This window comes from Rutilus rutilus (genome assembly GCF_951802725.1).
Source record: "Rutilus rutilus genome assembly, chromosome: 1".
Lineage (NCBI taxonomy): Eukaryota > Metazoa > Chordata > Actinopteri > Cypriniformes > Leuciscidae > Rutilus > Rutilus rutilus.
The window spans coordinates 16,413,317-16,430,553 of NC_140209.1; the positions used below are offsets into that span (position 1 = coordinate 16,413,317).

The following is a 17,237-nucleotide window of genomic DNA, read 5'->3' on the forward strand; positions in this document are numbered from 1 at the left end:
CATGCTAATCAAGCTAGCATCATGCTAGCAACATGCTAATCAAGCTAGCATCATGCTAGCAACATGCTAATCATGTTAGCATCTAGCTAAAAACATGCTAGCATAATGCTAAGCATGCTAGCATCTTGTTAAAAGCATGCTAGCAACATGGTAATCCTGCTAGCATCATTCTAACAACATGTTAATCATAGTAAATCATGCTGGAATGTGGTAAATCGTAGTAAATCATCTTAGAAACATGGTAAATCGTGGTAAATAATGCTAAAACGTGGTATATCATGGTATCACAACATGTTAATTGTGTTAGCATCTGCCCAGTGGTGAATTTTGCCACTGCAAGCACCACTTCACATTTTCTTCAGGAAATGTACATTCTAGTTTCTTTTATTGTTTCTTCCATTGTTACCTTCTTTGGAGGCATTATAGCCTTTGAGTACCAAAATACTATTAATCTGATTTACCAATTAAGATATCAATAGAAACAACAAACAATGTGGAAGAGCCGCGAGGCGCGCTTCATCATCATGACGTCACATCCACATCTATAAAAATAGAGACTTCATACAACAGATTCAGTACTATTTGTACGTTTTTACATGCATAATTTTTAAGTTAATGAATGTTCAATAAATGCTTTTTTATTGTTTAGTACACAAACACATTTAAGTAACAACAAAAACCATTAAAAATGTAACAAAACAAAAAAATATGTAAAGATAACTTTATTAGATTGTGTAGAATTAACATGATCCAGGCATGTATCTAAAATAAAATAATAATATTCAGCTAACATGACTGAATTATGTTAGGTTAACCTAAATAGAGCATGTACACATTACTTCATTAAAATACATGTGATTAACACAAAACTATTGTGCAGAAACTATGTGAATGTGTAGGAAACTGAACCCAAACAAATTATGTGGAACCATTGTCCATAATTCAATTGAGTATTTATTTTTTTCAGTGTATATGCAACAAAGTCTGAAACATTAATCCCAAAAGTTTACAAGAATACAAAGGCCAAACCACATAGAAGGAAAATCATTAGATGAGAAAATTAAATACATGTTTATATATATTTTTCAAGTGGTTATATAGAATATATAGGATTAACATGGTTTATTTAAAATCCTTAGCAAGAAATAAGTGAGCGTCACAGCCCTATGCAAATTCCTTTTTGGGGTCGTAAAACTCTTATCAGTCTCAATGTGTCCTGTAACAGGACACCGCGTTCTGCCAGCGTGTTAGCTTCACATGGGATGTTTCTACATAAAGTCTTATCCTTTCAGGAAATAAGTATTGAAGTAGAAAAAAATAGAAGCATAAGTAGTCACGTGACAGAAAAGGGTATCCTTTTTAAAAAGGTATACTATCACGTTACACTCAAGGTTAGATACTAGCTCGCTCCAGAGAAAGACGCGTTGTGACATCAACTAGGCACTTTTAGCTCGCCGTCGACTCGTCCACGGTCAACTCAAGAAGTACACATCAACAGGAAACAAGAAGAAGAAAAAAAAAAAATGCATAATGCAGGAACTTGTCACTCATTGACATTCACTTCATCTGAATTGACAACAGATATAAATCACATGAAATTTCAGATCTTTCGCTTTTCTTTCTTTAACTGCATATGAACTAATTTACTTGTTTTACAAAGAAAATCCTGGGAGAATATACCCACTAAATCAACATTAAACATAGCAATGTCTGACATATTATTATAGTATGACTTAATCACTAAATGAAACTACTGAATGTCATACATACATATTCATCAAATCACATTCTCTGATTCTTTAACAACAATATATCCCCAGAGTTAATTAACATTATCAAACTGTCATTAAATGTCTCTGTTTACATGAACCAATGCACATTACATTTATTGCCATAAATCATTAATTGAACACATTTACTGATTACAGACCAACAACGGAGTAACAAAACACTCACCGGAGTTCCTCGAAATTAAAGTATGAAAATATGTTTCTTCCCCTGGATTTCACTGAAAATTAACTTAAAACTTTTTTTCTTCACAAACAATTTACACTCTGAATCATCCTTTTTTCTCAACAATAAAAAAAAAACCTAAAAAAAAAACACATTCACTTTCCTTATCACACAACAGATTGGGGTCATAAACACACAAACACTCAGGAAACGAAAGGTCAAAAGGGTCACAAACGCACACCTGGTCATAAAAGGTCATGAATGGTCATGTAAGGTCATAAATCAAAGACACGTGCACCCCTATATAAACTACTCACATGAGTTATTCAGTAAGTCCATATTATACCCCCCTCCATTGAGATGCTACAAGGTGAGAGGAAAGACAGCTTGAGAGTATTGGCTTGTTAATGAGGTGAACGCTCAAAGTCTTTTCAGAGAGGGAGCCTTTCCTTGTGTCTCAGGTCTGTATCGTCGTGGGCAGATGGATTTCGGGTGCAAGTATAAACCTAGTTTTAACATTAGTACAGTCCACTGTAATCACACTCTATTTCTGTTTTGAAGCATGTGTTCACAGAAGCGGAAGTTCAAAGGTCATTGAAGACAGTGAGTCTTGGAGTGCAGATCTGACGCCAACTGCCAGAAACTAGTAAAATTCTGTCTTTTCTATATGAAGTTACATGAATTGCTTCACTCTGAATTAATAAATTCTTTAAATAGACTTTTGAGCTTTATCATTTAGGCATTTGTTCAGAAATATGTTGTTTTGTAGTTCAGATCATGTATGAGGAACTGAATCTTGTCTTTAACTCTCTTCTGGTGTATTTGATGAAGCTCTGATCTTTTGAGGTGTAGATGAGCTCAGATTCTCACTGATGAATGTCAGAGAAACTCATTTCTTAATAAATCTGAGAGGAGACAAGAGTGTCTTTCTTTTTCTGCTTCCTTACATGTATTTATCTAAACTCTCAATAGCTTCCTGTTTTGAGTATTTGCTCCATTCATCTGTTATCACACCATCACTCTCAAATGTTTTATTGTAGTACATTTCCAGATCTTTCTTAAATCTGCACATAAACCACTTCCAGTAGGGCAGTTCAGAGAGATCAGGGCTGATGCTCCATTTAGCATACTCTTCTCCTGCTGTTCTGTAATCTCTATATAGGACTGAATCATCTGAATCCTTGAGATAAAAAGCTCGATTGTTGCTTGCTACACATGATGTGCAGATCCAAACAGACAAGTTTGTTGTATCCTTGAAAATCGAACCTTTCACTGCTCTCGGTCTGTGGAAAGGAACATTGTGATCTCCATCATGGTTGTCTATGGTGTTGGTGCAGATGGCATCACAGAACGGACACTGAACCCAACAGCACTCACAGAAGTGATCAATCAGAAGCTCATCTGGCCTGAATTCATTGTCCAGCTTTACTGGAAATGTCTTTGTGTTGAAACTACTGCTGATGTCAGTCATTATAGCAGTAAGTTCTTTTCTTATCACATCTTCTAGGAGTTTAAAATCATCAACATCATCATTTTTCACTCCACTGAGGTCTTTTTCAGAGAAGATCAGCACATCTGAGAGCTGCTGTGTGAAACTCTTTAACCACAAACCAACATCTCCACTGTTCTCTTGAACATGTTCAGTAGATTCATGTGCAGCTTTCATGATCTTCTGCTGCAGGAGTTTAATGTTCTCCTTCATCTTGGGTAAAACACTGACACTGAACTTATCAGTGATATACCGACTGACTTCATGTCTAATGAATCTCTTGAAGAAACCTCTGGGTTTATGAATGTAGTTCATGTATTTGTCAAAATCCTCCTCTTCTGCCATTGTCTTCAGGATGTGTTTCTCCAGATTTGATCTGTTTCCATTCAGTGATTCACAGTTTGCTCTCATTTCATCTCTCAGCTCTTTGGCAGTCTCCTTGTACACACTCTGCTCAATGGGCTCTTTCAGTTTCTGACAGATGATCTCACCAAAAATGGCAGCTGATGTTGCTCCTTGAACGTATTTTTGGAAAATACTATAGTACTCTTCTCTCTTCTTCTCAACATATATTACTGGATCATTGGCATCTCTAAACTTTGTGTGTTGGTCAGTGATTGTCTTGTTTGCTCTCTTACAGATGGAATAAACCAAATCAATGAAGAATTCATTCCTGAACACATATTTCACTGATCCGTTCTGATGTTCTGTCTCTCTTGCCTTGATGTAATCTATGAGCTGTTGAATGCAGCTGATGTTGTAGCCCATCTTTGAAATGTTAAATGACTGAATTATTCTGTCTGTCTGCTGAGCAACATTTGTGACTAATGATCTTATTTGGGCTTCATCTTCTTGAGACATCCCTTGAACTGATCTAATGGCATTTGTAAAGAATTCTTTAACTCTATTGGATTTCTTTAACTGAACATAATTAGAATAACTGTGTACAGAGAATATATCCTTGTTCTCCCCCCAGTGATCTACAGGTGCACTTTCACAGATGTCACTGAGGATCTTTCTCACATCTGTCATTACATCAATGTCTTTGATTGCAGGGGTTTCTCTGATGATCTTCTTCACACTCAGTTCCCAAAATGAATCAAAATCTTTCTTCAGTGTTTCTTCATCTTTTGCTTTGTCTTTTAGTTTCAAGGCAAATTCTTTGCTCTTTTCATAGAGAGTGTTTTCATGATGTGTCCTCTGAGCATCAATCTTTTTCTTCAGGTCTCGCTGCTGAAGAATCTCGTTTAATTTCCTCTTTGTTTCTCTCACAATGTTTTCTTGAAGCTCTTTGATTTTGTTTGCAAATGATGTTTTCCAGTGAATCACTATATCTTTATCTTTGTCTTTCTCAAAGAATTCTGACATCGATTTCTTCACTTCTTCACTTGTCGTCTTCAGTTCTCTTTGAAGATCAGTTTCCTCAACCTCATCAACCGCTTCATTGTCTATTTTGATGTGTAGTTTGTTCTCAGTTTCCATCATGGCACTGCGAAGACACCAGGACCACTTGCTGTATTCGGTCTCCAGTTTCCTGTAGGCTGAAATCTCCAGAGAATTTCTGAAGCTGAAGACGAATCGTTCATTCAGTAAAGCCTCCCAAAGATCTTTAATACGATCTTTTAGGTCTATCAGCATCATTCCATGTGAGTTTGAGGCATGAGACATTATAGTCTTCTTTAGTTCTTGTATATTCTCACAGTAGTTTGGGTTTGGTGGTGCCATTGGTGGGCTTCCCTCCCAGAGCTGAGCAAAATACTTCACATCTTTCTGAACATCAAATCCAATGACATCACTGAAACTTTCTGCATCACTGACTTCCTCTTTAGCAGCGAGTTTTGTCATCTCATCCAGTGTCTCCTGCAGTCGTCTCCTTCCCTCCATGTTTTTATCTTCAGCTGTGATGTCTGAAACGTTCTGATGCACAAACACACAGCTGGGAGACATATTTACCTTCTTCATCCTCAGGAAGGCCTGAACAACAATCTGAAGAATCTCCTGCAATTCAGATGGGTTTTCTCCAAAGATATTGATCAATGTCAGATTTCCAAGACCAACAACAAATGTGGCCAATTCATTATCATGATGTCTTATTGATCTTCCAGCCAATTCTAAAGCACGAAGACCCTCAGTATCAATGACCAGAATATAGTCAAAGTTAATCTGTGTTTTCATCTTGTCTGAGACTCTGACCAGCTGCATGAAAGCTCCTCTGGTGCACCTGCCAGCACTGACGGCAAACTGGAGCCCAAACATGGCGTTCAGCATGGTGGATTTCCCAGAGCTCTGAACCCCTAAAACTGATAGCACAAAGACTCTCTGGTCTCCCAGTTTCTGGATGAGTTCTTCTAGAACAGCAGAGATCCAGATCACAGGAACATGAGCAGCATCTCCATCCATCAGCTCCAGTGGAAATCCAGAGATCATCATCTCTGCTGCGAGACTCGGGAGAGAAGAGAAGTCAAACTGCAGGCCTTTCTTTTGCTTCTTCACAAATGAACATGATTCATAGATCTGACCGATCTCCCTCATGATGTGCTCCAAACCAAAGGCTGCAGCTTGAAGTTCCTCAGATATTTTCTCAAGGTCTGTTTGTTTAGCTTTATATTGTTCAGATTTATTACTATTGTCTTTCAGTTTCAAGACTGCTGACCATGTTTCATTATACTTGTGCAGTAGAGCAGAAAGGTCAGCTGATGTGTGTTCATCCAGGAGGATTCTGAGCCATTTGAGAAAAAACATTTTCTCATGTTCAGCATTTGAGTTCATTTCTTTAATGAATTGCATCATAAAATCATCGATGTCACATTCATGCTGTTCTACACGGATTATCTTCATCTCTGTTTCTTTCTCACTTGTTACCATTTCTATATTTTCTCCTTGAGGTCGATGTAGTTCTTTGTTCTTCTTACTCCACTGATGCCACAGTTTCCCTTGACATGGCAGATATGAATCTTTGATTTCTGTCAGATTTTTCTCCTTCAGTAAACTCATCATCTGCTGTGCTGCTTCTCTTCCTCTCCTGCAGTCATCATCATCTTCCTCATCTACTTTGGTGTCTGGAGGTTTGGCCACATCTTCAAGTCTGAAAGAACGAGTTGATTCTGAAAGACACTTTTTTATAGCTTTTCTGAGTTCTTCAGATACTTCTGACTGATTTCTGTCTTTGAGACCAATTTTGAATTTCCCTTTCTTTGGCTCAGATAATGCAGATTCATCTTCAGTAAAAATACAAATGAGAGGCTTTCTGTCACTGAAAAGGGATTGTATTTTTGCTGCATGTCTCTCATTCCTGTCCAGTTTTGGCAGAATAACAACATTGACTGAGGCCATTTCAGAGAGGATCTGCAGCTGTTTCTCATGGTCTCCTGCATCACCGTGTAGATTACAGAACGCAACACAGTCAGTGAATTTATCCTCATTTGTCCCAGAGGGGCAGAACCAGGCAATCTCCACCACTCCATCCATCAGGAGTCTGGTTCTGCTGCTGCCTGGGCAGTTCCTGTGGAAGAACGTGTTGTGTTTCTCATTGATCAGACTGTTCATCAGCTCAGACTTGGATGAAGACACAGAACCAAACCTGAAGAAAAACACCATTGGAGTTTCTGCTTTGTAGATTGGCTGGGTTTGACTGATGATTTCATAGTTGGTGTTTCTCTTCTTCCAGCACTTGTTGATTTGTCTGAATGTCCAGAGAGGAAACTCAATATGTTGTGTGAATGGATCAGGAACAAGTAGAGGCAGAGCGTACTGACACTGGGACAGTTTAGTGACCATCAGCTGCTTCAGGAAACCATCAGCACAATGAAATACAGCCATCTGAACATCCATTGGGTCAATTCCCTCAGACAGACTTGTTTTTGATAAAGGTATCTCCTTAAAAACATCAAAAATATCACCCTCATCTTCACATGAACCACTGTCTCTTTGTTGTGTGTGATCCTGTTCATTAGTCTCAGTAGTTTTAATATATCTTGCTCTGTAATTCATCATCAGTAGTTTTTGTATAAAAGTCTGAATCAGATCCTCTTCAGCACAAGACTCATGGGACTCTAATGAATGTTTGGTTATCTGAAGAACATCTGCAGCTCTCAGTCTATTGGTATGCCTGTCTTCCAGATTAAGTCTGTGAAATATATACTCCGGTTTTTTAGTCTTTTCCTGTTGTTGGTGTTGATCTGATCTGACTCCCGTTGCTCCAAAGTTTTTGTTTTTTCCCTGTTGAATAAACAAACAGCATTACATTTACTTATATTATTTACTTTTGTTTGAAGGAACAATACTGTAATTTTACTCTGCATTTTACCTCACATACATTTTGTTAAAATGATGACCAAGTGAACTAAAAGAGATAGTTCACCCAAAAATTTTAATTTGCTGTTAATTTTCTTACCCTCGGGCCTTCCAAGATGTAGGTCCTTGGTTATTCATGAAATGCAAGTCAGAGGCTATAGTTACTTTGAGAGTCAAAACACAAAATTAATACCCATGGCTCCTTACGATATATTAAGGAGCGTTGCGGTCACTGTCTCCTGAAGAGCTATCGCCTTCAGTTAGGGCCCAGTTGCATAGCAATGGCCCGTTTCACTGGGGAAATCGGCGTATAGCGTAAAATCGACTGCTGCTCTTTATATGTGCGTGCCGAGATGCAGTGCAGCTGATGCAATTATCGCATGCCTTGTTTTAGGCTCGTTTTGGTTACACTCAAAGTAAACTGGCCTCTCGGGATTCCTATTTGTCGATCATCGACGTGAACCGGAGTGAATCGGTCATCGACATGCAACCAGTTCCGGAGTGATATCCGGTTCATGAAGGAATCATTCTTTTGAACCAGTTCTTTTTGGTGAATTAGTTGAATCAGTGCACCAAATCGGTCTGAACCGTCTGAAACAGTCCGCAGCTCGAGCAGCACATATCTACAAGTCACTCAATCAAAACTCACTTTTGGAAATGAGCTAATATACTAATTGATTAAGACTAGTTTATTAACTTCATAAGCTTAAGATATTTAAAACATCCACATTTCACATCATTGAGTGCTTAAATAATATAATTGCATATAAATATGTGATGTCATTGCATGATACCGTAAATAAACTGGTGAATCAGCTATTTGAAGCAGTTCATTGAAACAAACTGTCTGAATCAGACTTCCCTGTTTGACTGAGGCTATTGATTGCAGATAATTTTGTTGTAAATAATGTTCAGTTTCTTGCACAGGCCGATTTTTTTGCTTCATAAGACCTCAATATATTGTCAGGGGCCACAGGTATCAATTTTGTGTTGCCTGATATGATTTGACTCAAATTGCCAGTAGCCGTTGACTTGCATTTTATGAATAACCAAACATCACGGTTTCAGACAAAAATCTTCTTTACTGTTCTACTGAAGACAAAAAGTCCCCTACATCTTGGAAGGTCTGAGGGTAAGTAAATGAACAGTATCTTTGTTTAACAAAGACTATTGAATCACAGAAACATTGTCACTGCTCATCAAAAATGAAATCTCAGTATTTTATATTCTAAGACATTCTAAGACAATAATGAATAAGTAATATTAGTTTTCTTAAAACCAGTGCATCTATTATGCCATTAATGTTACAGTAATGTCAGTATTTGGTATCTCAGAGGTGATTGAGGGTTTGATGCATGCCATGAATGCAGTAACAGTGTTATCTCCTTTAGCAAGGTTTCTAGAGAAAAAATATGTACATCCACATTCCAAAAAGGATGCTGTGTAAAATGTAAATAAAAACAGATTGCAATGATTTGCAAATTTCATAAACCAATATTTTATTCACAATAGACCATAGAAAACATATACAATGTTATACAAAAACTGAGGAAATGTATAATTTTAAGGAACAAATAAGGTAATTTTGACTTTGATGGCCGCAACACCTCTCAAAAAAGTTAAGCACCTGGACTCCTCTACAACGAATCCATGATGTTGTAATAGATGCAGTGTATGCAGTTTAGAGTAGTCTTGCTGAAATATACAAGGCCTATACCCTCTAACGCACCTATTCTTAACCATAGGGCTGCGGGCCAAGAGGGCCGCAAAAAACTTTACGTTTTTCACCTGTGGGCCGCGAGGGCCGCGGGACCAAACAAGTTATCAATTGAAGACACCAGAATGACCACTGTTATCAATAACTGTTATCCATGAGACAGTTACAATACACCATCCCACCACTAGTAGCAGTAATGCCTCAGTTAGTTGTTTAACAAGCGTTAATAAGCAGAAGAAGATACTCAGTCAACCGTAGCCTGTAGCAAAAGTTATGGAGAAATTTTTTAAGCGGAAAAGGGGAGACCAATGTTGCGCCAACCCGCCCCAAAAGTCAAGATTTTGCTGCAAATACAATCCTGACTTCATTAAAGCGGGGCTCAGTAACTTCGGGATTTCTTCGCTGTATTCTCGCTTTTTGCTCGCAGATTTCTCTCTAGAGCTCCCCCCACAGCTTCGGAATAGATATTTGACAACACTGTTGTAAAAACTCGTTGGTGATTCTCAGACACCAGAGGCTAGTAGATCAACGACATCAAAGTAGATGGGACATTCTTTAAAACGTCTTCTTCATTCGGGTTCAAACAGCGTGAGGGAGCGCAATAATGACAGCATTTTAGCAGATTTCTTTTGGCCGTAAAGCAATTGTTTACATCGCGAGACCTGATATCACGCGATACTTCCTGACGCGGCGGCCGGCGACCCGCCGTCTCAAAGTTGCAAGTGCGGATTTTCCGCTCACGGGCACCAGGGGGGTGCGAAACGACCACCATTCAACCCGAAATAAGTAATATAACCATTTCAATGACTCCACAGCTGTTCAGTTAAGGTAAAAAAGTTACTTAGTTCACCTTTAAGTACGGATTTGTGAATTTGAGGTGAAGAGGCAGAGCCGAGAGCCCAGTGTGTGGAGTGTGGGCTAATGCTATCCAATGAAGCACTGAAGCCTTCAAAACTAAAGTGGCATCTAGAAACCAAACATCCATCGCTTGTGGGAAAGTCGGTGGAATTTTTCAGCCAGCTACCTCGTAGCCAGACAAGTGGCACAGACTAAGAAAGCATTCACGATAGCGGAGGAGTTGGTTTTACCTGCCGCTGTAGATATGTGCCGTGAGATGATCGGAGAGGCTGCTCCAAAAAAGCTGCTAACCATCCCACTCTCAAACGACACTGTTAGTCACCGTATCGCGGACATGGCCACAGACATTCAGCATCAGTTGCTAGAAAGAATAAAAAGCAGCCCATTTTTCTCTTTGCAACTAGACGAATCTACTGACGTCACAAATGCTGCACTGCAACTGGTTTTTGTTCGCTATCGCTGGGACAGTAGTTTGCACGAAGACATACTGTTTTGTGGAGAGCTACCCACACAGACTACTGCTCAGGAATGTTTCCGCTGCATGGATAACTACTTCAAAGAGAACGGCCTAGACTGGCAGAACTGTGTTGGGGTGTGCAGCGATGGTGCAGCGTCGATGACAGGCAGGCATCATGGTATCGTCAGGCAGATACTTGATCGTGCCCCAGAAGCTAAATGGACCCATTGTTTTCTTCACCGTGAAAGCCTTGCGGCAAAAAAAAAATGTCACCAGAGTTACATGAGGTGATGAATGTAAGTGTGAAAACCATAAACTTCATTAAAAATAATGCTGTGAACTCCAGATGTTTTGCCAAACTTTGTGAAGGCTTGGAAGCAGATCATGTCCAGCTGCTCTATCACAGTGAGGTGAGATGGCTCTCGAGAGGACTGGTCCTCAAGCGTTTGTTTGAAATGAGGAATGAGGTCCTATCTTTTCTCACTGAGAGAAATTATCCTTTTGCACATTATTATGCCAATGCACAGTTCACAGCTAAACTTGCCTACCTCTGTGACATTTTTTCACTGCTGAACCAGCTGAATATCTCACTTCAAGGGAGAAATAGCAACATATTTTTTGTTGCAGATAAAGTTCAAGCTTTTAAGAGGAAACTTGCTTTGTGGATTAAGAGGGCTCAGGAAAAAAGGATGGACATGTTTCCCCTTTTGTCTGACATTTTGGAAAACTCCCCCCAGGTGAAGATTAGTGACTTAGTCTCACAGCACCTCTCACAACTGGCAGTGAAATTTGATGACTACTTTCCTGAGGATCCCAGAGAGGGACACATGTGGATTGCGGACCCATTTTCTGTGGATCCCACTAAAAATGATGTTGCTTTGCCCTCACATCTGGAATCCCAGCTTCTGGAAGTAGCCACTGACAGTACTTTAAAGTTGCAGTGGGGCAAACTGGATCTTGGCTCCTTCTGGATTGCTGTCTCAAAAGAGTACCCATGTCTAGCACTGAGGGCTGTGAAGCTACTCCTCGCATTCACAACTACATACCTGTGTGAATCAGGATTCTCCATTGTGGCCACAACTAAGACCAAGGCCCGAAACAGACTCAAAGCAACACTGGAGGCTACTCTGAGAGTGAGCCTTTCCCCCATTCCACCCAGGCTGGATCTGATAATGTCTGTGAAGCAGGCCCAAGTGTCTCATTAAGAGGGGAACATAAATAGGGAGTTGTAGCTTGTTCAAATTGGACTGTTGTGACTGTTATTGTTCATTTATAACAGATATGAAGAGCAACTTCAGGTTCTGGCATGCAAAAATGTAGACTGCTGAAACAATTATCAAATTATTTTGCAGATTATAAAGCTATATTTTTTCATTTGCACTTTATTTCAATTTTCATTTACAACTTATTTAATTTGAAAAATATTATTTTGAATTTATTTATTTTAGCAACACATTTTATTGTTTTTATTTTATTTATTATTTTTGTAAGTAAAATTTGTCAAATCTAACTGATTTTTTGTGTTAATATGCCTGACTTGAGCCTTTAAATTTGTTCTTGATGCAGATTGATTTGTTCCATGAATTGTTGTATGTGCAGGTTTACATACACATGAATAATAAACTGTTAAACTGCAAGTGGATTTAATTTAGTTATTGAATACAAATCAAACCAAGGGTGAGATCAATAAACCAATACAGTGCTAATATTTGAATGGGCCCTGGGCAACTTTGTACTGTAAAATTTGGGCCCCGACATCAAAAAGGTTAAGAACCCCTGCTCTAACGCCCCGATCACACCTAATGCGTTTTTCAGGTTCGAAAACGCAAGGCGCACAGCACTGCCCCATCACACAGAACGAGCAGTGCGCTGCGTTTTTTTATGTTGCTAGGCAACCACCGAAACAGCTGTCCTGTCAGTCAAGTAAATGTCAAATCAGCCTTTTATTAACTTTATTTACTTTCTGTTAACATTGTGGTAGTTACGGTTCGTGAAGTCGTTAAGCTCCTGGTAACCCCCGAGAGCACCACAAGTTTATCCTCCATCATCTCACTCTCTGGGCGTTCAAGCAACTGTAGCTTTCATCACTAAAATGGAAGGCCCGCCTCTCCATTCATTCGATTGGACAGTGAAAAAAAAAAAGCATTGACGTCGGGCGCTTTTTCCCTTTTACAAAAACGCAAGGAGCAGCCGGCTGTAAAATGCGAGGCGCTTGGGGCACATAAACAGTGCACAGAATGCTCACTGCCATAGGAAACCAATTGAAAAAAGGCGCCTCTCACTGCAAAAAAACGTGTCAGGTGTGATCGGGGCCTAAGAGTACAACAGGTCCTCCAACAGGTCCTGTAGTCCCTAGACCTATTTGTATTTTAATAGGCAAATGCAATGACTTGTGTTTATCGTATTTTTTTTGTTTGTTTGTTTGTTTGTTTTATTTAAAAAAATATATATATTTTTTACTTTGGTTTATGTCAGTTGGGTTAACATTTGCTTTACTTTTGAAACCTCATTCTGCGTTCACAGAAGCCTGCTGCCTCCATGTTCTTTTACCCGTTTCCATACCGGTTTGATGACTCTGATATTCAACCAGATGGAACTGGATAAATATTCTGAATGTTCCGATCCAATCTGACTTCTTGCCACTGTCGCCTCTGGCTTGCTTAGTTGGGAACACTTAAAGGGATAGTTCACCAAAAAATGACCAAAAAAATTTTGTCATCATTTATTCACCCTCATGTTGTTTCAAACCTGTATGAATTTCTTTCTTCTGCTGAACACAAAGGAAGATATTTTGAAGAATGTCAGTAACCAAACAGTTAACTGGAACCATTGACTTCCATAGTATTTTTTTCCTACTATGGAAGTCAATGGTTCCAGTTAACTGTTTGGTTACTGACATTCTTCAAAATATCTTCCTTTGTGTTCAGCAGAAGAAAGAAATTCATACAGGTTTGAAACAAGACAAGGCCATAATATCTCATAGACAGTGCCAGAAATGTGACATCATTAGGTGCAATTAGGCGCAATAATGCTGATTATTTTTACTATTGCAAAGTGAAACTATTGAAAAAAGCTTGTAGAGCATTGGTCGACAATGTCAATGACACTGGTTCAAATTGTGAAAAAACACATAGTATTGTTTTTATTTTAATTTTTTTTATTAATGTTGAAATGTCTATGTGTCCACATTGATTTATGTTACACCACAATATAGGATATAAATGTACCATGCATTTCCATTTTACACTAAGCAACAAATATTATCCAAATTTAAGACTGAATTAAAAATTTAATTCGGAATATCAACAAACAGCAATTCTGTTAATAAAATAATAAAAACTTGATTGGGTTCACTAATGCGGCTGGAAGAGTCAAGGAAAAGAAAACGAGAAACTGACCACGTGAGGAACCGGACAAGAGTCTCACTCGGTCAGGCTTTCACAAGTTGGCAAGAGCTAAAAAGCAGCAATGGATGCAACAGCAATGCTTGCCTGGCGTTCTTGTTGAAGGACTAGTAGACATCTCCGGAGGCTATCTGTGCCTGTTCCATGTCCGACGCTTTGTAACGAGTTGTGTCAGAAGGAGAAATAGGGATAGCTCACAGATGAAGTTATTACAGAGGCCAGACAGACTCACGGAGGCAATTGGCATCTCACAACTTGCACTTTATTCCCCAGTCGAACTCGTGTAAATATCTGTCACACGTTCTAGTACCGTCCACAGCGTTACTTGATAAACAAAAGTAGAATAAGAATGAGCATCAAACTGAAATAACCCAAATGCATGGGGCAGGGTTGCCAACTCTCACACATCTTGCATGACACTCACGCTTTCAGCATCAATCTCAGGCTCTCACGCACACGCAGTGGCGGCTCCAGAGATTTTCTGTTGCAGGTGCTATGGGGATGCTCAACACTTAAGAGAAGGTGCTTTGAATTTTGGGACGTTTCATTATGGAGGTTGCATCGGACCATCATAATGAAACGCCATCATGAACAACACCATAATGAAAGTATATACATGCGTACACACCCGCATTAACAGAAAAAAAAGGTACGAAAGTTGTCACTGGGGCTGTACCTTTTTCAAAAGGTACACTTTTGTTCCTTTTAGGTACTAATTTGTTCCTTTTAGGTACTAATTTGTCCCTTTTAGGTACTAATATGTACCATTAAGGTACCAATATGCACCCTTTAGGTACAAAAATGTACCTTTTAAAAAGGTACAGCCCCAGTGACAACTTTCATACCTTTTTTTCTGAGAGTGTATAGGCTACTCGTTCCACAACTATAAGCATATATGTATATATAGCTATATGTAAAAGTATTCAACGCAAGGGCTATAGACAGGGACGCAACTACCACGTGTCAGAGGGGTATGCAGCAACAATTTTGGCAATCATCAATCTGGTGCACTTTGAGAGTTAAAAATTAAAAAGCTCCAACCTATATTCAGTGTGTAAATTAAAGAAAGAAAAATTCAAACCTCTTTTAGTTACAGTGTCAGTCTACATTACACTACTACATAATAATAGTTATAATATTAATCCCATGATAGTAATAGCCATATATTGTAAAACAAATGCACTGAAAAATAAAGGAAACTTTCATAATTAGATTTGTACTAATTTCTATACTTGAAAGAGTATATTTCTATACTTCACATTAAAGATGTGATTGGGCCAGCCCAGTGTCAATCAAGAAAAGAACCAATGGGCCGCTAATCTACGTGTTTCATGGGGTGTCAGAAAAAAAAAAAAAAAAAACTTTTTTTGACCAATGCATATACCGGCACTAACCCATGCACCGCCAATTAAGCAAAACAAAACGAATGGGTCGCCGATGTACGAGTATGGGCTGTTAAGACAAAAAAAAGTATGAGATGTATCGGCCCAAAAAGCACGTCGGCCCACCGGGAATCTCCCGGTAGAAGGCTACTGATGGTCAGTAGGCTAGCCTATATGCCTGGACGTCACACTTTACATCCTACCTGTTGCCTTTCACCATCCACTTATTTAGCTGCTGTCGAATCAATTGACATGCCATCTCCTTTTCCCTCTTTCTTTTTATATTTTTAGTCACCAACAGCTTTTTTGCTTTATCCATATTTTTCGACGACAACTCACTAACGTTACTCCTTCCTGCTCGCTCAGTGCCATGCTCAGCGCTCACGGCGCCCGCGTCCGCTCGCGATTTTAAAATAATTATTTAATTCCAATTTTTACCAACATGAAAAAAGTTGGGATCATTTTACTGACTCGCTTGTTCAATCTCGTTCATTAAAATGAACAAATCTTTTTTCGAGTCATTTCGTTTATTTAAGGGGCTTTAAATGTTATACTTTTAACAGCCAAATTCCCCGAACACATCCACCTACGCAGTCTTTATCATATTCTGAATTAAGAAATCATTATAATGCAGTCAAAAATAATTTACAGGGAACATAAATAATTACTTTACCTTCCGAGTCTTTCATTCATTTGTCACGTGACAGACGCAATGAACGTTCATGATCACCTCTATCTTTATTTTTTTATAGTGCAATCAATAAATTAATTGTACATTTTGAAAAAAAACTTTTTTTTTTTTTTTTTTTTTTTATAAATCAGGGTTTATACTAAGTAAACAAGGACTGACATTTTTAAAATTAGGGTTGGGTTACGCACATGCACTGATGTTTGACAGAGTCTCACTCCAGCCAAAGTCCCAAAGTTGGCAACCCTGCATGGGGTGTTCGAGGCGCACATACAATACAGACTGCCGACAGTTCAACAGGGCGCACGCAGCTATTAAAGGGGCCACACCTTATTTCCACTCGTTACAGCTTCTATCCGACTGAACAGGTACTGGTATAGAGGGCGGAGGGGATCAGTCCATGAGTGCAGAGACGGCTCTGCGTGAGTGGTATTTACAACAGTTACGTTAAATACAAGTACTCCACAGCGACTCTAGGGGTCGCTGTATGACAAAAATTATATGACGTCAATTATTTAATTCCTTCATTATCTATATGCTTTAATAATATTATCCTAATGTTTAGAATGGTGATTTAAGTCTGAATTTTTATTGTGCAACTTATCTTTGTTTTAGTCAGCCTCAGATGTTCCTCTCCTAACAGATATGGGGATTGGGAGAGACAGATCAGTTGCTTCACGGTGCAGGACAGTGTTCATTTCTATGAAAAAAAAAATGTTCGTTGATGACTTTTTTTCCATGACTAAGACGAGGTGATGACGAGACGACACCAACGTCATTAAACGTGTTTGCTTTAGTTGGGCAGTTTGACCCTTGGCTTTTTATGTGAGTTTGTGGTCTTTGTGTTTACTAAAACACATAATTTGTTACAAAAGAAGCCAGAAACATAGATGATCATGTGATATGGTTTTCAGCATCATAAAGTAGAATAATTCACTAATCTTATCCCTGACCAAAGGTGGTTGTTTGTTATTAATACATTATATTCACCAACAA

The 17,237-nt window shown here is 38.8% G+C and overlaps 1 protein-coding gene across 8 annotated transcripts in view; it reads right to left on the reverse strand.

Annotated features, from left to right (window-relative positions):
* Positions 1-707: 707 nt before the first annotated feature.
* LOC311290784 (interferon-induced very large GTPase 1-like) overlaps positions 708-17,237 on the reverse strand; it is an 80,808-nt gene continuing 64,278 nt past the window's right edge. For 6 of the 8 annotated variants that reach the window (XM_084409491.1, XM_084409490.1, XM_084409489.1 and 3 more), the window contains one exon: positions 708-7,660. In XM_084409491.1, the coding sequence (XP_084265617.1) occupies positions 2,897-7,660 (4,764 nt within the window). In that variant the 3' untranslated portion in view covers positions 708-2,896. Of the gene's footprint in view, positions 16,942-17,237 lie in introns of all 8 variants that reach the window. The other 2 variants (XM_084409493.1, XM_084409492.1) reach the window with 2 other exon arrangements.